Source organism: Lampetra planeri, chromosome 37 (genome assembly GCF_965212315.1).
Source record: "Lampetra planeri chromosome 37, kcLamPlan1.2.h2, whole genome shotgun sequence".
Taxonomy (NCBI): domain Eukaryota; kingdom Metazoa; phylum Chordata; class Hyperoartia; order Petromyzontiformes; family Petromyzontidae; genus Lampetra; species Lampetra planeri.
Window position 1 is genome coordinate 6,560,906 of NC_136143.1, and position 21,043 is coordinate 6,581,948.

Sequence of the window (21,043 nt, forward strand, 5' to 3'; positions counted from 1 at the left end):
GATTAATTTGATTAAACCACTTCACATGCGTTTACTCGGGTTTGGAACTTCATTGGTGACCACCCTGATTCTCCTTGTCCATTCTCTGTATGTATGTTGAAATTCTTTCACACCATACGTAGCCTACCGTGCTAATCGCAGGTGGGCCTGACCTCTGTGTGCCGTCCGTGTCTCTGCCGCCTGTGGGATGGGGGGAATATCAGGAACATGGTGGTGGCGCTGAAAGAGCTGTCCATCCGCGGGGATTTCCGCACCACAGTGGAGTACCTCATCAAGTTGTTGGAGACTGAGAGCTTCCACGAGAACACCATTGACACCGGCTGGCTCGACCGTCTCATCTCCGAGAAAGTGCAGGTACAGAACATCCACATTTCAAGTTTGTTTAGTCTAACCAGGTTAGAAGTCAAGCGACGAGGACAGTCTCATTTTCGAGAATGACTTTGGTCGGTAAAATGATAAAAGCAAAGCAAACAAAACAGAGTATAGCATTAAGTAAAGCAATCAAGACAAAAAACACTGCGTCACATAAGGAATCATATATATTGCAAACACATATCAATGTTAAATGGAAGCTAAACATGTAATTCCCTGCAGCACAAATCAATCCTGCCAGATTACCTCCAGATTGATCTGAGCACAAATTACAAAATAAGCTCCAGAAACATTAAATATTAAACAGATACAGGTTGACTTTCATACTAATATGTAAACTAACAAGGATATATGCTCAAAACATGTCATGCGAGAGCTTTTTGGCTGGTTTTTTTTCCTGGCAAAGTTAGTGCAGAGTAATGCATTGTAGGACAGTGAAGGATGGCGACGACTTGGTGAAACCATCATCCAAAAAGTACATTTATTCTGGCTGATGATGGTGATGATGATGAGAGTGCAAAGTAGGGGTGTAGCAATGCACGTTGTATGTAATCTGTTCACTATAAAATATATACTTCACTTTTGATTTAAAGCTTTCGTGACTGCAGGGATTCATATTCTTGGTTCTTTCGGTAAAGTCACGTAGAAGGGAAATAATAAAATAAAAAATATGTAAAACAATAAAACATTATTTCCCTTCTACGTGACTTTACCGAAAGAACCAAGAATATACATACTTCACTATTGTTGTCCTGTGGAAATAATGTTAGTCTTTGATATTACAACTAAGAAGAGGAAGAAATTCAGCGGTTGTAAAGATGTATGTATGTTTTGCTCGGTTTCACTAAAAACGTTGTGTTAAAAAAAGGTACAAAAAATCTAAAATTTGCTTTATCGTGGTGCAGGCAGAAAGACCGAACACGACGCTGGGCATCGTGTCGGGTGCTCTGCATGTGGCCGACGGCTCCTTCCGGAGCAGCATGTCCAATTTCCTGCACTCGCTGGAGAGGTCCGTATGACACAATTAAACTACCCCGAGCCTCGCACGCAAAACACGGGACAACCACGTCTATTTGGGCATGTAGAGCCATGCCCCGTGCCCTATAACCTCTGCCAAATCTCGCCTCCTGCCAAGGCAAGGTGGTACTAAGAGCGGGGTGTAATCAGAGATTAATTTCTCACTGAATATTTTTTGGGCCACTGAGTCTCAAGAATCCTTTTCAGTAGTGACCTGCATTGGGATGTTTGGTCAATTCGCATTTCACCCTTTTTCGTTCCGAGACGTCTGCTAGTTGCAGGGTGGGTCCTGTTCACCGCTGAATCTCAGAACGCACATGCGGTTAGCATTCATTTTTATTTCTAGAGGCGTAGTGCTGCTGTTTTTAAAGACATTGTGCTGTACACACCGCAGAGAACTGTCGCCACACGACCGCACTCCATGATAGGTGGTGCCAAACTGTAACACACGCCATCCCGCATGGCCTTTTACTTCAGATTCCAATCGGAACCTATTTGATTCCGTTCAGGATCGATTCCATTACGATGACATAAGCATATGTAATCTGAACGGAATTGGAAGAAAAATGCGAAAGGGTTAAGCTATTTATTGGCTTTTGGAAGGAAAGCGAAGCGCTTGGAGAAAACCCACGCATACAAGGGTATAACATTCATAGGTCCAACAGACGAGTTCACAAAGCTGCTAGCTCTACTGCCATCTCCTGGCCACCTCACAGCTCAGCAGGTTTGGGAGTTTCATGAATCTATGTGATCCACCAACTCTTGCCTCTACACCACTCTGGATCATCGGCGTGCACCACTTAAATGCCAGAGGAAGCTGTACATTGCTAAAAAAAATGTATGAAAAATCTAAATTAAGGTCTCCAGCATAGATGAATAAACACTGGGCAGAGGTTCAACACGGCTACGTATGAAGCTCGGTACCAGTGCAATCGCGCCTTCCTTTGAAAATAGGCATTCGTGTTCAAGCCTAACCGTCATCAGCTCCTAAACAAAGAAATCGATCGATTGACTGATGGTTCCTTTAGGATGGTTTACATGACTCCCTTAGTTATGGCCGGGAACGCTGCTGCCTGCTACGACCAGATAATTCGCATCCTTGCTTTGTTTACGTAAAACACCCACAAGTGATGGAATTAGCCATAAGGGAAATTTACATTTCCCGCGAGGATCTGGGAAATTTTTATTGGTGATATTTTACACACCGCCCACAACCTTACTGGCACGTCCTCGACGCGCTGTCACGTGAGAGCACCGGAGAGAAAGATTTACGAGGAATGGCTCAGCAGCAAATGGCGAATTGTTGTGTAGCCAGCAGGCAGTTGTGATTGGTCACTGCTCATGGTGGGGTGGGAGGAGTTGGGGGTCTGGCTTTAAATCCCACACGTTGAGGGATTTCTTTTCAACCGAGTGAAATTTACCCCCTCTAACGACAGGCTTTGTGCAAACAAACAGCTTCACGGAGCAAAATCTTCTCACTCACAACAGACCGCGTGAAACATTATGGACGAGTAATTTGTGGTGTAGGTGACTCGTACTAGTAAATGTAAAAATTATAAAATTAATATTTATTTTATTTTTTAAATATACTTTCATAAATGACCGAATATCAATTATTAATCTTCTTACACGTAAATCGAATCACACGTGTAATAATATTTATTTTTCAACATTGTTACCTGCAAAGGGTTACCATGACCTCTGCAGCCACTCATGCCTTAACCAAATAGTAAAAAAACTGATTCTTAAATCGAATCGCAATCCTGGGGCAGAGGAGAAATGCATCCTTGCTCCCCAAATATGAATATATCTTTACCTAACAAATCCTCATTGAGTGAATACTCTTGAACGTCTGTTCATTATTGGTAAGCTTGGCCAGTTCTTTATGAGCATTTGCATATGACAGAATTTCTAAATACTTGCAAAAAAAACCCACCCATACTCGAGAAAAACTCTCACGACAGAAGTTAAATGTGGAGGCATTTCACAAGAATACCAGCCTCCTAGCCTGGCCTTACAAAATCTCCGAAGTTGACTGCAAATTACTTGGAATTGGGGCCACAGAGGAGAAGGCATGCTGCTCGCATTAAAGTGGCACTGACAGTGGAAGACACTCTACTCTCTAAGCCATAGCTCATGGAAATGCACCAGCACAGCTCTAGGTGCTAAGCGAAACCCCCTACTGCAAGGAGGCACTGTCAATGGGATGAGCCATTAGAGCCATGGGCCTGTCTGCCCCCTTGGAAATTAAAGATCCCATGGCGCCCTCCAATAAAGAGCCCAGGATGTTAACTCCATTCGTCCCGGCAAAAAATCTCACCATGGGTCAATATGATGTCTGGCCAGGCCAAATTCCCCGGTATTGATGATTCCTAAATTACAGCCTTCCCCTGTGAGCAGGGACTAAGAACGTCAATCGACTTTGGGCAGCGTAAGCAAGGTTTAAATAAAACAACGGATGAATTGTTCCGCAGGGGCCAGGTTCTGCCGGCACACAGCCTCACCAATTCCGTCAATGTGGAGCTCATCTATGAAGGAATGAAGTACACCCTGAAGGTGAGATTTGGGCTTGACAGCCGCAGTGCAGAAGGGGTCCTTTGTTTGATCACTGGGAAAATATTTTCAACTATGGGATGAAGGCCTCCCCAAATCGCCACCGCTACCATCTCTCACGATGTAATCATCCACCTAGCATTTGCACACCAGCTGATTTCATCACTCCATCTTCACAGCAAATTTCGAATAAAACAATCAGCCATTACCAGAGCATTTTACTTATCAAATACATATACTTAATTTCTTTTAAATCTCAATTGGTAAACGATCTTGATCATCGACCATCGTCTCTTCGAGTGACGAATCCTACCCAAGTCCTTTTCTTAACAGTAAAAACAAATCTGAAATAATAAATATACATAATTGTAAAAATGTACAGTCTTTTGTCAATCTACTGCTGGATGGGAGGTTTCCACATGCTGTGTCGGTCATGGGGGCTATTTGACCATACTTTATCATGCTGGACACCAATGTTGGTTTCGGTTGGGTTCATGGCACAGTGTTAAAGCCACTGCGTCACCGCTCCACCCTGGCCATGTATCCGCTTGATGTTGTTGTCGATGTAATTTTCAGGTAACGCGGCAGTCTCCGTCGACGTACGTGGTGACAATGAACAATTCGCACATGGAGGTGGACGTGCATCGCATGAGTGACGGAGGCCTCCTGCTCTCCTACGATGGCAGCAGCCACACAACATACATGAAGGAGGAGGTCGACCGGTGAGAACCGACAGCAGCCTATGCCCACGTGACATAGCCAAGTATTTTCTTTAAAAAAATAAATCCCAATTGCATTTATACATTATTGGGGGATTATTCCCATGGTGTAATGGTTAGCACACTGAACTTGCAAATCCAGAGGTCGATGTTTTGATCCGATCTCTTGGCGTGACATTTGAAACAATGGACAAGTTTATTAAATCCCCCCGCCTCTGTCCACAACCAGTACGATCATATAAATGTGTACACATCAGTCTATCAGTTGGTCGCATGTGGTGGGGATAAATGTTGGGTGCTCCCACCTTTTTCAAATCATGAGTGTAGCAGTAGTAGGTTATTGACCGCCTAAAAGGGGGCTCTATGGTGCTTCCTCTAGTGGAGTCCTTTTTGCCAGGAGTGGCATGATCAAGCAATTGCAGGGCTGCACCTTTACCTTTTACATTCTGGGCAGCAGAGAGCAGTGCAGTAATATCCACGGTTTGTAGAGCACAACAGTATTATGCTCCTACATCTATCTGTGTTCCCTGCCTTCACCAACCTGCACTGACCGGCCTGATGAAGTGTGATCAAACAATCCAAACAGCCTGAATGGTCACGTAGATTGAAAATTAAAAAAATGTAAAATGAAAATGTTAACTCACGACGTTTTGATATTTTATTATTTTCTATCTACGTGACTTTACCGAAAGGACCAAAGAATATCGTGTTATCAGTTTTGTTTCAAAGTATTTGGCAGTGTCTGTACTGTAACACAAACTTTGCTCACTCTTGCTAATAAACCAGCCTAGGTGACCTGGTCTTTACAATGGCCTCGACCGAGCAGGCTTGGCCTTGTGGCTTCAGACCAGGACCATGGCCTCAAGGCTTTTAATTCCTACCTTGGCCTCGTGGGTTGCGGCCTTGAATCCAATACCGTCAGTGACTGTCCACGATGCCGTGGCTAAGCCTACGTCCTGCCCACTCGCTGCACTCAGGTACCGGCTAACGATCGGCAACAAGACTTGCGTGTTTGAGAAGGAGAATGATCCGTCGATCCTGCGGGCGCCATCGGCTGGCAAGCTCATCCAGTACATGGTGGAGGATGGTGGACATGTGTTCGTGGGCCAGTGCTATGCTGAGATTGAGGTAAGTGTATTCGAAATCGATACATCATGAATCAAACATGACAGTTATCATCGTTATCATCAACCATGATCTGTCCACTACGAGATGAAATCCTCCCCAAGCCGTTGCCATCTCTCAGAGTTTTGCAATGTAACAATCCATCTAACTACTGCACACAAGCTGATTTCATCGCTGCAATTAAGCCTGTAGTCCTAGTTACCTGTATTTTTATCGCAAGCACAGATGCAGATGGAACAACAACAGTGGTCTTAGAGATGAACTTTATGATGATGTAAACAAAACGTTTGCCTGAGAAACCTAGATTGATCAAGGAGTTGCCTACAATTTCTCACGAGAATTTATTTTAATTTAGAGTGTAATTTTCTCCTCAATATATTTCTCAAATTCAAATGTTTTCGAAGCAATGTGTATATTGCTGAAAGCAGTTTGATAGTAGCACCATGTCTTCACCTTCTTCATCACATTCCTATTATCTTCCCCCAACGCCCGGCCGTCCCCTTTCCTCACGTCCCTACGGCACAGGTAATGAAGATGGTGATGAGTCTGACGGTGAACGAGTCTGGCTGCGTGCACTACGTCAAGCGTCCCGGCGCCGTGCTCGAGCCCGGCTGTGTGGTGGCGAAGCTGCAGTTGGACGACCCAACGCGAGTCAAGCAGGTGAGCGCCATGTGCTGCCGAGCCTCCCGTGGATGCTGCCGATTGCCTCACCAAGCCATACTTTTGCCCTTGGTTGATGACGAGTGGGAGACCGATTGCCGGAATGCCGCATTGATGTTAGTTCGTGGCAACAAAGCTGTACTCAACAATCTCCTGGGCAGCACCTCTGAAATCCTGGAATTGAATACAGGCATCTTCTTGGTTCTTTTGGTAAAGTCATGTAGAAGGGAAATAATAAAATAATAAAAATAAAGCATAATAAAATACAATATGTTTTATTTTATTATTTCCCTTCTACGTGACTTTACCGAAAGAACCAAGAAGATGAATCCCTGCAGTCACGAAAGCTTTAAATCGAAATTTAATACAGACAGTCGCCACTGATTGAACCGAGTACCTCAAGTGTCGTGATCTCAATAAAATACAATATGTTTTATTTTATTATTTCCCTTCTACGTGACTTTACCGAAAGAACCAAGAAGATGAATCCCTGCAGTCACGAAAGCTTTAAATCGAAATTTAATACAGACAGTCGCCACTGATTGAACCGAGTACCTCAAGTGTCGTGATCTCAGCCTGGTCACCAATGACTGTGCAAAGAAAATGTCACGTTAAATTTGGCAATGCACTTAATTTGGTTCAATTCCAGCTCTAAGAATGAAGAATATTGATTAGACTGTTATGCGACATTTTACTGTCAGTGGCAGCACTGGTGGGAAAGTGCTGCCCTCTGTTACGTGGACCAGAGATCACTTGAAGAGATCTCGGGTAGCTCTATGATATCCACTCATAGCACCATCGGGATAAGCTTGGGAGAATATGGCAAGAAAATGAACAAAAGCATGTTCTCAAAAGTGGTGTAGAATTTTTACATGCCTTCTCTGTAGTAACGTTGTGAGTGCTGATTGTCACCCTGCCCTTCTCCCCCTTTGCCCCACCTTGGCCACCACCACCCCTCTTAGGCGGAGATATACACGGACGTATTGCCCCCGCAACTCTTGCCACTGCTGCACGGCGAGAAGCTGCACCAGGTGTTTCACCTGGTGCTGGACACTCTCTACCACGTTATGAACGGATACTGCCTCCCCGAGCCCTTCTTTAGCACCAAGGTATGGTCACTGTGGAGTCTTTTGTAGTACGGCGACGTGGGTTGTGGCTGGTGGTGGTTGGGTGGATCGTTGGCAGTGGTTGGTGGTGGTGGATGGTGGTGGGTTGGGATGGTAGTGATGGTTGGGTTGGGTGTTGGGATGGGGCTGTGGTTGGTGCTTATTGGGTGGGTTGTGGTTGGTGGTGATGATTGTGTTTGGTGACTGGATGCAACGTCACATTATCTTACACTTCACCCGTCCTTGCTGTTCACCTGTTTCGACTGTTTCTCCCCTTCTCGGCGCAGATGAAAGGCTGGGTGGAGCAGCTGATGAACACTCTGCGGGACCCGTCGCTACCGCTGCTGGAGCTGCAGGACCTGATGACGAGCGTGTCGGGGCGCGTGCCGTCCTCCGTGGAGAAGGCCATCCGCAAGGAGATGGCACAGTATGCCAGCAACATCACATCAGTGCTCTGCCAATTCCCCAGCCAGCAGGTGGGTGGGGGCACACAACTTGGAAATCGTATCATCAGTAGCAGAAGCAGCAGCAGCCATGGTCAATCCACTGCTGAATGAAGCATTCCCAAGCCTCTGCGATCTCTCACAATGCTGCGCTGTAAAATTCCACCTTGCACCTGCACACAACATAATTTCACGACTCCATCTCCTCAGTAGGAATTATACTAAGGTAGCCGTGTTTAGAGGGTGGTTCGTGAACCATTTGTGCCACCATGCCAAACTTACCGTCGCTGCACTCACTGAAAAATCTATTGAACAAGGTCACAGATGTCTACAGTCAGTGGGCATGGAGATGGTGGGGAAAATAGTTCCTTATTAACACCTCTCTGAGTCATATCTGTTGACATCTGGAAATCTGCCGCACAGACGGCATGCAATATTGCGAATCCATGTGAATTTGTAGACTAGAACATCAGACAGCTAGAAAACAGTCTATAGGTGTGTGTCTTTATCCAAACAAGCGCTAGCTGATGCTTATCTCCAGTGGTGCTTCCTGAGCTAGTAGTGGAAATTCGGTGTTCCTATGGCAGGAACCATTTTCTTTGTACAACCGCTTTGGAAGTCCAAAGAAAGTGGTACACATTTTATTGACCCTGGAGATGAAAAGATAGGATGAAACCCAACCTGGATGTGAAATCACAACCTTCCGCCTTCGAGTCAAGCCTTCTGCCACAGTGGCACATGGCCAGATAGGAATATTGAGTGGCAAATCTCCTGCGTGGTTATTGATACAAACACCAGGGCTCTCTGTTGTTCTCCTTGCTCCTTCCTTCCCAGCCCTTTAAACTGACTCGCATTAACAAACGCCTGTTGATTACATATGAGCATGTTTACTGTTTGAATATTTTGTACTCAAGTGTCTTCATTGGCCCATTCTCACGCAGACTTCATAAATGTCTCGGTGTGCAAGTGCCCGGATCAAAAGGGCACTCAGCCCTTTTAGAAACATTTGTGTCATTAAAGGAAAAAAATACACGAGGACAGTGTTAGGGCAATTGTTTCTCACAACTGTCATCGTAGTAATTTATTATGAGCAACTATGCTAATGACCAAATAGCCCAGATTCCACCCACAAATATAAAACTTTGTTTAAATATTTTATCTGGATAATCCCTTGATGGAACATCTCACAGCAAGGGTGTACATGGTGTCAAGTGACATATTCAGTGGTGCACAGGTACAATCAACAAAACAATTCGGCACATGTTTCAGGAACACTGGCTTTAAAAGACAACACACATAAGAGGTGACGTTTCAGGCAATGGCCCTTCTTCATATCACGTAAAATATAACATCCAGACCTTTTAAAATCGACACCTTATACTTGTTACATGTTGGAAACAAGCAGGGTTGCGTCTAGATAGTGCTTTAATGGATGACCACCATGCCTATGTGTGCATAGTCTGCTGTGGGACTATGTTGTGGGGATCAGAGGGTAGTATCACAAACTCCATTATTGCACAGTACTATACTCCCATGCCAATGATGCCCACCTTCACGAACCTGCACTGACCAGCATTTAGAAGTATGGCCAAATAATCCCCATGACTTGGCATGGAGAGGCCCTGATAGACCAGGAGATGATAAAGAATGTTGTACATGTGTAGAGAAGTTCCGACGGACGTACTCGGAGACGGAGGTAAGTTAGGGGCTTTCGCCAGGGTTTATTAAAGCTTATCAATAACACACAGCAGGGTACACAACTCCCAGGGGCTAGGGGTCCTACTCTGAGTCCGGGTCCCTGCCGGCTAGCTCCAGTCTCTCTCTCTCGTGTCGGATCGTGGACTCTGCCGACTCCACCGAGCGGAGAGAGAAGCACCTCTACGGCTACCACCGGCTTCTCCCCAGACTCACCACTCGATCCCGCTCTCTACCCCTGGTTCCCTCTTCACCCTTCTTACTCTACCCGTTCCCACAGTGACCCCGCTTACGTCACGGGGTATCCCTTAAGTACCCTAGTAGACGTGACGTCATCGCACTGAACGGCACACCTGACGTCACGTCCCCATTTTACTCCTCTACACATGCAAGAGACCAGATGGCTCAATGAGCCATTCTGTCTACAGGAAAGCAACCCATACTGATGCCTACCTTAAACCTGACTCCCACCATCATCCATCCCAGAAGAATTCCCTCATCAAAACTCTACACTATAGAGCTCGATGTATCTCCGACCATGATCACCTAGCCAGTGAACTCGAACACGTGCACCAAGCTCTCAAGGCGAATGGATATTCTGACTACACAATCCGCAAAGCCATCACCCCAAACGAGAGGAAGAAGCCATCCCAGGACCCAATCAAAACCATCACCTTGCCATACATAGCAGGGGTCACCAAAAAGATTTCCAAAATCATGAACAAACACAAGATCCAGGTTCGATTTAATACAGTACATAAAATTCGTGATCTGATCCCATCTGTGAAGGACAGGATCCCTGACATGCAATATCCCAGTGTCTACAAACTAAGCTGTGTCTGCGGCAGCAGTTACATTGGGGAAACTAAGCGACATGTCTCGGACCGTGTTCGTGAGCATAAGGCAGATTTGAAACAAGGTAGGACCAACACTTCTGCCGTGGCTGATCATTATTTTAATGTGGTTGCCTCGCACGAAATTGATTTCTCTAAGACGATGGTACTTTGCAAGCCACTGGCTATCAACAAAGATTAATTCATGAAGCCATCCTTATATGCAGACACAATTTCAACCGAGATGATGGGTACAAACTCAGCAATCATTGGAAGTACGTCATCAACCACTTTAAGTCATAACTGGTTGTGATGTGTTCGCCTTGTAGGCTTTCGTCCCTATCCTGTCACCTCCTGTGCCTCACCTTGGTGGTTTCTGACCCCAAGGAACATATGCCCCGCCCACTTCGTTCTGTCACTCGCTCCTGCCTGACTCTTCTCCTGGCTTCCCTTTTATACTGTCAGACCGGAAGTTACGTCATGAGTTCAACCAAAGGAGTGTCTAACCAAAGGGGTGTTTCGATTTAAAGCTTTCGTGACTGCAGGGATTCATCTTCTTGGTTCTTTCGGTAAAGTCACGTAGAAGGGAAATAATAAAATAATACAAATAAAACATAATAAAATAATTCTCACGACGTTTCGGCCACAACGCAAGCAGCCGTCCTCAGGTGAAGAACAGGTCTGTCGGGAAGACAGCGTCTGAATGTTCAGAACCAAGAAGATCAAAGGGGCGTTCTAAACAGTCTTCTAAACAGTTGAAATATTCCAAGTCAAGTATGCCCAATCTTCAATGTACATTAAATGTTTACACAGAAATAATACATTCACTTTCTGTCTTATGGCTCTAACAACGTCCCGTTTTTAAACCGTTAAAAACAGCTTGCCTTCGGTGGCTTTCCCTCCCTTTTGCCTCCTGATGACGGATCGCTTGTGTTGTGATAGAAACGTCTTAAGTTTTATTTACTTTTTATATTTTTTCTATCTATCTACATGACTTTACCGAAAGAACCAAGAACAAGAATATGTTATACATACACTTGAGCAACTGTAGCACCTTGGTACAACAATGGCGTAGAGTGTTGGCTGGGATGTGAAAACAGAGTTTGTTGAACAGTCATCATTGGTCTTCAGAGTACACAACCTCGGGCAATCTTGATTTGAACCTCGAGCAGTCATGTGACCTCTGTATGTTATCTGATTGGAATTTGCCATCCTGGTTGCTTATGATAGACACGAGCAATCATCTGATTTATCCAGATTTGAGCAACTAGATTTTTCACAATGGAAAATTGTGTGGCAACTGTTGCCAATGATGATTGCCAGAGTTAGCTGGCATCGATTTGCTCTCATCGATTTAGACCAGGGGTCGGCAACCAAAATAACAAGAAGAGCCATTTCTTTCCAATTCGGTACAAAATTCAGTATTTCAAGAGCCGCAATGCATCTGAGTACATACTGTACATACGTACATATCGTCAAGAAGCAGCCCGTAAAGAGCCGCATGCGGCTCCGGAGCCGTAGGTTGCCGACCCCTGATTTAGACTCTCTGGCAAGTGCTATGACCTGCACGTGTTGAAATGTTCATTGTTCTTAATACTGTAGTTTTATTTTGGAACCACTAGGTGGCTTACTAACTCCACTCATCCAGCACAGAGATAACAGACAGTGCCAAAACCACAGTTCATTTATAAAACAAACTATACATGCTGAGATTAAATATATTTCGGCCACATAGCATCATGGGAATATTTTTTATTTATTATATAATGTTTTAAGATGGTATTTTGTCTCTGCCTGAATGTATTTTTGTTTCAACGTAATAATTAACGTTGACTGAAAAGGATACGGGCTGGTTTTACGGTCCGTGCAGATTAATGCAAACTGATTTATGTTCCTATAATTTATAAACCTAGTTCGTAGTTAATATATGCATGGTAATTGTACGGTGAATTGTTTTACCTGTTATTTATCTTATGACTACATTTAAAATTTACTATTATTGCCTTTTCTGTATTGATGCCTGTATGTTTCTTCCACTCAATAGAATATACTCACAAGTGTGACATTGTCATAACAAGGCCACATCTTCGAATGAGACGTAAAGGGATGAAACTAATCCAAAGTGTTCCTCTTTTAACAAATACTACTGGATGATATTGGTCCCGAGAGCACATACTCTGCTATACTTTTTTTAATATATAGTTTGAGGTCTCATTTTATAAACGGAGGGCTTGTTATTTAAATGTAATAATGAATTAATGATTAAATTAATTAATTTCAGCCCATATAAGAGCCCTTTCAAAATGTTTCATGTGAATGCAAGTTTAAAACTGGGCGTGAATATTAACAGAAGATTATGAGCAAATATGTGGCACCAAGAACTTGCAAAAAAGTGTGAATAATATTTAGTCTTGAATAAAATAAAATAAAAATCAGTCCAGACAACCCAAATAAAACAAATGGTGAAATTAATGTAGTCAATAAGTGTAGCATTCATAAAAATATCTGCTTCAGATAAATATTCTACGATTACTAAACGTTATTAGTACTGCTCATAAATAGAGCAATGAAATAAGCATTCCTAAAGGCACCAAATTTATTTAGAATATTCTAGCCAATAGAATCATAATTTGTACTGCTCCCTGATGTCTTTCGGGTTGTGCCACGTGTTGTTCGGCATGATGCCCGAGACGTTTCTCTGCACGTTCTGGAAGCTGCTTCAGCATGCGGAGCGAAACGTCATACAACACGTGGTACAATGAAAAAACACATCGGAGAGCTTCACAGTACAATCGTGAAAACCTACGCAGTAGTTAATAATGGTTACTGTTACGATTTTCTTTCCTTGCAGATCGCCAATATCCTTGACAGCCACGCAGCAACATTGCAGCGGAAATCTGAGCGAGAGGTCTTCTTCATGAACACGCAGACCATCGTTCAGCTTGTGCAGAGGTTTGTTCCCGATAAAAAACAAGCTGACAAAACCAGTCTCTTAAAGGAGCTTCTAGTTTGTTTGGGCATTAAACTGTATAAATAATGTTTGTTCCTTCACCCACGTGATCACATGATCCATGCGTGCTAATCGCCGCTGGCAGGTAAATTTTGTGAAAATACAAAATGTTTTCTTGAAAGTAAAGTGTTGCCAATCTTGGCGAAGGCAATTACGTAGCTCTGCGGTAGAGCAAGTGGCTCACAATTGTAATGTTAGTTTAACACGTAGGCTTTCGCGACCAATATTATTCATAATCAACGTTTTTGGGTTTAGATCGCGTTATTTATAAATGTGTCGTAACCCTCCACCACCCGACACGGCCAATCAGTAAAAAAGTGTCATTCTGGCGAATTGCCCGATGATGCTGGATGCAATTACCAGCGAAACGTCGTACTCAAATTGTAAATGTTGTGGTTTCACGCTTCAACACATCGGTGGGTTAAAGCAGTGAACTATTTGTCCTTTGTCAACGTGACACTTTTTTACTGATTGGCCGTGTCGGGTGGTGGAGGGTTACGACACATTTATAAATAACGCGATCTAAACCCAAAAACGTTGATTATGAATTGTAATGTTGCTAGTTAAAAGCCTGGTGAGGGTTAGCACAGCCCATCCTTCATTCAGAATTGGTACCACTTTGCGTGGGAGGCACTAGTGGTTGTCCTATGGATAGAACATCCCCTGCCGGAGGAATGTGGAATTTCCACCACTGGCTCGGCTATAAAAAAAGAAATAAGCACTGCTTCAATTATCGTTTGAGCAAGAAATCAATTTGGGTTTTTTTAATCTTGCCCAACATTGTACACAGCTTGGCATTTGTATTAGTAAGCTGCATAGTTTTTAGTGATTAGTATATGGGTTTTGTAGATTCATCAAAACGCGTTAACTTTCTTTCACCAAACCAACACATGGACGTAATGATATTTCTTTTGCATAGCAATAAGTAGCCTTTTGGCTCTCATTAATTAACCTATATGTACTTGGATGTCAAATTGTGGCAAGCAGTTGCGTGACCATTAGTAAGTGGAAATTGGTGTCTGTAGCTGTTCTCAGCCCAAAATGAATAATATATAGTGCTGTGTGTGTTGACATCAGTGCTGGCCTCCAGCATTTATTCATGTGGCTGCCAGTTTTAAAGCTGCTTGCTTAAAACACTTGCCCTTCAGTTTATACGAATAATTGTGGATCTTTATCCATGGCACCCTTTTTGCCAGTATCAAGATGATGAAAAAAGAAAATGCTTTACCCTTTATGACAAACACATTCCTGCGGAAGGAGCTGGTAGGAACGTTGGGTTGCTCGGTCAATGGCCAGGGTCAACGGCGGCGTGGTGTATTCCGCAAATATGCCCGACTGTGAGAGCGGGCACAAGCCGGCGTGAGTAGGTTTCAACGTTGAGTTTTATAAGGGCACCACGGGGTGACCAGCCCCTCCCCACCCAGCCCCACACCTCCCACCCCCCACCCAGCCCCTCCCCACCCTCCCCACCCAGCCCCTCCCCACCCTCCCCACCCTCCCCACCCAGCCCCTCCCCACCCTCCCCTCTCCAACCAGCCCCACCCCTCCCATTTTTGGATGCACGACGGACGGACACAATAATCCCCTGTGGGCTGGTGTAACCAGGAGGTTCCTACCAGTATAATACAAGTGTTAAGATGTTCAAACACCAAAATAGACACCTATTACAAGGCATCAAGTCTGCATTAACGACACATACTTGTGGTAAAACATGCAAACGTATGCTTTGATAATGTAGGCATTATTCTTAAAACTGATTGACCTCCACCAGAGACAACCTCTTTTTTTATTTCTTTGTCTCGCCAGTGCTAGACCAAAGAACGACAAAAGGTGAACGGTGCAAGGCCGATGCAAATGCCAAAGCATAAATTGCTTAGGTCAAGCAGTTATTTGGCTGCAACTAAATTTGGATTTTATTTAAATATTTTTTTCAATAATTGTGGGCAGGGTTCAGCAGTCTTAAATGGCCTCTGATGGCATTTCCTACGTAAATACAAACTGTGAAATCAAATGCTTTCAAATAAAGCAGGTGAGAGCTCGTTGAAACAAAATGCCTCTTATAAGGTGACCCTAGGGATACATAGGAGGTGTAAATATAGCAATACCTCTGCACGCTAACATCGGCATTCTATCGTCATACTGACTGACCCGTAACTGGGATGGAGTGGCATCGCAGTGGTTAACGCGCTGCTCTACGAACCAGCTAATATCAGTGGTGAGTGATATCTGAATCGGTCTTTGGCCCCTCCTTTTCACCAATCCGCACTGACCAGCATGGTGGAGTATTTCCAAGCAACTCACACGCAGAGGCCCTCATTCACCAGTGCATTGACAAAGGGCTGAGTTTTTTATGCAGTCATTGGTGACCAGACTGAGGCCATCAATTCACCACACCTGAGACCCCGGTCAAATCAAATGTGTCTTTGATTCCTGAGCAATCTGGCCACCTGGCCACACCGATTGATTGTTATTTGTCTAATTTCTCTGTCTCTCGCAGATATCGCAGTGGTATCCGGGGACACATGAAGTCCGTGGTGCTGGATCTGCTTCGCCAGTACCTCCGTGTTGAGACGCAGTTTCAACATGGTGAGTTATCAACATGGAAACATGTACATTATTACCTTTTAAATATTTGCAGCATGTTAAGAATCTTGAGTGTATTGAGATTCAGATTTTTGAGGAGCAAAAATAACCCTCATGGAGAAGGAGAAAAGGCTGTAATGTTTTGGACATGTAACAAAAATAAAAATGGACAATACCATATTTAGTAAAGGTAAATAATCAATTGCCAACTTATATATTGATATGGCTTAATATAAGTTAGTCAATTGCAGTTATTGGCATCCTAGCAAATTATTTTATTGTAATTTATTATGCTTGTGCACCAAGCTCATTTGGAATGAACATCAGTCAACCACTCATAACACTGACTCGCCAAACACATTTAATGTACATTTAATTAATCAATTAATGTCTAATAACGTACATACTAAACGCCCCCGTCTCTCTCCCCCCCAATTTTTTTGGTCAATTATCTGACTTGTCTTGGTCACTTAATGTGAATATATTACAGAATACAGAACTGCATCTTAAAAAAAAAACTTTTGTCATTAATTACTCATTGACGGACACTGTTATAGCACTAACTCACTCTCATGGCTGCTTGCATTGTTTTGAACAGACGTGTTAAATTACTCGCGAACATTTTGGTCGCCCGAAAAGCTAATTATCTACATAAATGGAAGCTACACTGCTGCCATTCTTTTCTCTCCATTTCGGATACTTTACATGTGTCTCTTTTTATATATATTTTTACCGTAAGGTAGCAGAGGACACGCTAAGATTAGTCTGTATAATTATCTGGTTTCATCTTTAACCCTTTCCTTGCCATCACCACCTTCTTACTTAGCTCAAAAACGTCGGTTTGCTCTGCAAACTTTACTTCAGTGTGTTTTATATATATATCTATTTTTTTTAATCCTTCCAACAATTCCAGAAGACAAATGGAGAGTCAGTTTTAGTAAGCCGACTCAATGCATGGTTGAAGGTTATGGTGACATAAATATGCGTGTCGCGTGCATGTGCGTATGCGTGCATGTGTAACAGTGGCAGCGGGTAATGGGATGCCTTTGCAGGAAAAACAAATGAAAATAAAACACGTGCAAACGTGCAGCCGGTGCGATGCGGGTTATCGGTTGGCCCGCCTGGGTTAGGGAGCTCATCAGTGCCAGGGTTAATGGCTCCACATTGAGCTGTAAAAACCTGTAGGGGTCTGTTCCTAGTGGAACTGAAGCTAAATTAGAATTCCGTTTAACGTTTTAGCATCGCAGCACCTTTGAGCTAGACCCGGTGCAATTTTTCCCAAATGGATTTTCAAAGATTGCTTAAATTAAAATTGAGAAAATAGAAAAAGAGAGGCGGTATGTGTGTGGCAGGGCGATGGGGGGTGATGCGAGAGGGAGAAAACGTTCTTTTATAGTTTTCTTTCTTTTACATTTTTTTAAGCAACACTTTGAGATTGTGTAAAACTTTGAAGGGTGTTTATTTAATTTTTTATCTACAGTTCAAAATCGAATGATGAACTAGTGTGATTTTGAGCAATGATATTCAAGTGATGGGATTTGAAATACGTGTGAATTCATGATTACAATGGTTCTCTATGCGAGAAAGTTTAAACTGAGTGTCAAGACTCCTTTTCACGAGTAACTTGCTTTAAATATTTGTCCATGTACCCATAGAGAGCTCATGCACAAAAGAGGATATCACTCAATAATCAACATACTTGATGTACTACCATCTCCTTATTTATGTTTATTGGAAGTGGTTATTTCATGCAGGCTTCATATCATGTCTGTTTTTGCCACCCCTACCTCAAATATAGTCATGAAGCAAATTACTTTATTATTCCTTGTATGGTGCTTTTAAGAAATGTAATTATAATTCTGAATTTCATCAATCCATTGCTGGATAAAGGCCTCCCCATGTGGTGTTGGTCTTGAGGGCTATTTTACCATTTTTCACCATGTTGATCAGTGCGGTTTAATGATGGGAGGAGACCCATGACTGGTTTGGATATTACTCACTGTTGATTTTAGTCATGGCCAGACATAAAACTCAGCTGGCTCATAGTGCAGTGCACAAACTACTGTGCCAGAGCTCTGCCACCTAGATTGTGCTTCTGTTGAGCGTTAATGTTCAGGAGAATATCACCTGCAAGTCGTTGTCAGCGTGTTTCAGTGCTGTATTCACTGCCTGGGAATAAATAAGATAGAGTGGATTTAAAGCTTTCGTGACTGCAGGGATTCATCTTCTTGGTTCTTTCGGTAAAGTCACGTAGAAGGGAAATAATAAAATAATAAAACTAAAACATAATATTATACAATTCTCACGACGTTTCGGCCACAACGCAAGCAGCCGTCCTCAGGTGAAGAACAGGTCTGTCAGAAAGACAGCGTTGTCTTTCCGACAGAAGATAGCGTGGCTTGAAAGTCCAGAGATGAGAATGCTCAGATGACTGTTGGAAGTATATCTAAGTAAAAGGAGGCAGAATTAAGAAGTTAGACCATTCGCACATGTTAATAATATTCCTGACAAGACAAGGGAGTGCAAGACTTAAATGGTTTGACCGTGTGTTGAGAAGAGACAAAAAATATGCAATTAGAAGTGCTATGGAGGTATCACCATTGCAGCACGGGAGGAAAAGAGGGAGACTGAGGGTGAGATGGAAGGATGTGGTGAAATGAGATATGAGGACAGAGGGTGCGACTTGAAAAGAGCCACAGCATCGAAGTATATGGAGAACCAAAACCCGATCGGTCACCGCCATGAAATAATGAGACTTTTGGCTATGAATAAGATTAACTCTTTTTGTGTTTCATTGTAGCATTCAGTCTGTGTTATTCATTATCGGTGTGTCTCAGTGTTGCATTTATTGTCCATGCGTTAAATCGCTGCACGGCTTGCCGTTGTCGTTTGTATGTATGTATGTTGAACTTCTTTTGCACCATACGTAGCCAACCGTTCAAGCACCAAATCTTGCCGCATGGCTGTCTCACGTGGGGTTTGTGCTCTGTGCTCTCTTGTCGATGGCCCATCTTGTTCGCTCGCTCCGTGGTGGCGGTCAAGGGCACTACGACAAGTGTGTGATCGCTCTGCGAGAGAACCACAAGGGCGATATGACCACGGTCGTCCACTACATCTTCTCGCATGCCCACGTTGCCAAGAAGAACGCTCTCGTCATCATGCTCATCGTAAGGCTGCTTTGCCCGAGTGTGCGCATACACACATAGGTCATGCTTGTTTTGATAACAGAGATTTAAAGTCGTGAGAGTCAGATGTTCGTCTTTAATACAAAAAAAAACGGTTAAATATATCATGCGCTTGATTATTTTCTTCACTGATGGTGATGGAGATATCAGAACATTTATTTTCTAACTATGTGAATTGGACCCAAAGTGTCTCTCTGTTTTTGAGCATGGGGCAGTGCTCGTATCCATGGGCGGGAATGAAAATGCCACAGTCATGGCAATGGCACATATTGTGTGGACCAGTTTAACCCATGTGAAAAGCACCACTACTGACAGCCCACAGATTTCGCCGATGTCTGTTCGGATTGTACTGTGTGTTGTTGGGCATGATGTCCGACATTTCATTCTACGTGATGGGAGCTTCTTGAAAACTGAGTTCTGCGAAAACACATCGAAGAGCTATCCAGCACAACTGTGAAAACCTACACAGTCACCCCTAAAGCACTACTCATTTTATCAACCCAGGAGATAATGGGCTAAAGCGACCTCCAACCGGGATTTGAACTTGTCACCTTACGATTGTGAGTAGAGTTTTCTGCCACAATACATTTGTTTACCCAGGAAAGCCAGGTGGTACTAATAAGGGGTCTAACCAGAGCTTGATTTTATACTTAATATTTTCAGATAACTGCATCTCCAGACTCTTTTTTTTACAAGGGTTCTGCATTGGGATGTTAGACCAATATCATTAATATGTTGGTTGTGTTGGAGGAAACCAAGAGTAACCTGGAGAAAATCCCGACATCAAAGGGGATAAAAAAAAAAATCTAAATCTTTATTCACATTATGTTTCAACAAGTAGTGCTTATTAGTTTTGTAAAGAAAAGAAAACATTCACAAAAAAAGTACTTGGCTACTTTTCAAGGTATTATAATTAAGCGTGTTATGGTTTTGTTGGAATTAATCTTTGTTGGACTTAATCTCTAACATATTTTGCAATGGACGTACTTACAGAAGTGCTAGACACTCCATTCGCATTCTAAATGCATCTAACAAGATGTGACAATCTGGATGCTTCTGCACTTAGGCACATTGTTGGCAAACACAAGAGAAACTCGCCAACACCGACATAACAAAACCACTTCTTGAGTCTGTTTCAGGCTTCCACCCATGGGTGTATAGAATATAGTCTGTCTCAGGAACCTCCATTAGAATGTTTGACCAATTCCCTAAATAGTATTTTTATATACAAGGTAAAGGGTGCATCCCTGCAATTTCTTGTTCGCACCATTTCGAGTGGAAATGGTCTCCACAAGAGGGAGCTCTATGGAGCCCTTCCAGAAAAATATTTAGCAATTCTTCCACACAAGTCAGACGTCTTGGAAAAGGTGGGAGTACCCAAACTTTACCCTACCACACGCGACACTGCCGATTGACTAACGGTGGTGAATCCATTTCGACTTCCGGGTGGACAGAGGTGGGGATATTAAAGAAATCTGCCAATTATTTCAATTTCCACGCCAGAACCGGTGACCTCTGGATTGGAGATCTAATGTGCTAACCATTATAGTGTCTCCTTTCTGCTTCTTACGAGTCGAAGTAAAGGACCCCTTGGTTGTTGCGACAACGCATTTGCAATATTAAAACACGAGTGAGAAAAGTAGCGCCGCGTCATTTTTTATTCAGTTTTTTTTCCGTGCCGTTCCTCACGGAAGGGCTCACATCAGCCGTGGCCGATGGATTTAACTTAATCACCTGGAACA

General features: G+C 43.2%; 1 protein-coding gene across 6 annotated transcripts in view; it reads left to right on the forward strand.

Moving 5' to 3' along the window:
* ACACA (acetyl-CoA carboxylase alpha) overlaps positions 1–21,043 on the forward strand; it is a 208,988-nt gene that overhangs the window by 52,004 nt on the left and 135,941 nt on the right. For all 6 annotated transcript variants that reach the window (XM_078611909.1, XM_078611906.1, XM_078611910.1 and 3 more), the window contains 11 exons: positions 204–354; positions 1,278–1,381; positions 3,864–3,945; positions 4,519–4,664; positions 5,639–5,789; positions 6,312–6,446; positions 7,409–7,555; positions 7,840–8,028; positions 13,375–13,475; positions 16,031–16,119; positions 19,159–19,283. In XM_078611909.1, the coding sequence (XP_078468035.1) occupies positions 204–354; positions 1,278–1,381; positions 3,864–3,945; positions 4,519–4,664; positions 5,639–5,789; positions 6,312–6,446; positions 7,409–7,555; positions 7,840–8,028; positions 13,375–13,475; positions 16,031–16,119; positions 19,159–19,283 (1,420 nt within the window). The remainder of the gene's footprint in view (positions 1–203; positions 355–1,277; positions 1,382–3,863; positions 3,946–4,518; positions 4,665–5,638; positions 5,790–6,311; positions 6,447–7,408; positions 7,556–7,839; positions 8,029–13,374; positions 13,476–16,030; positions 16,120–19,158; positions 19,284–21,043) is intronic.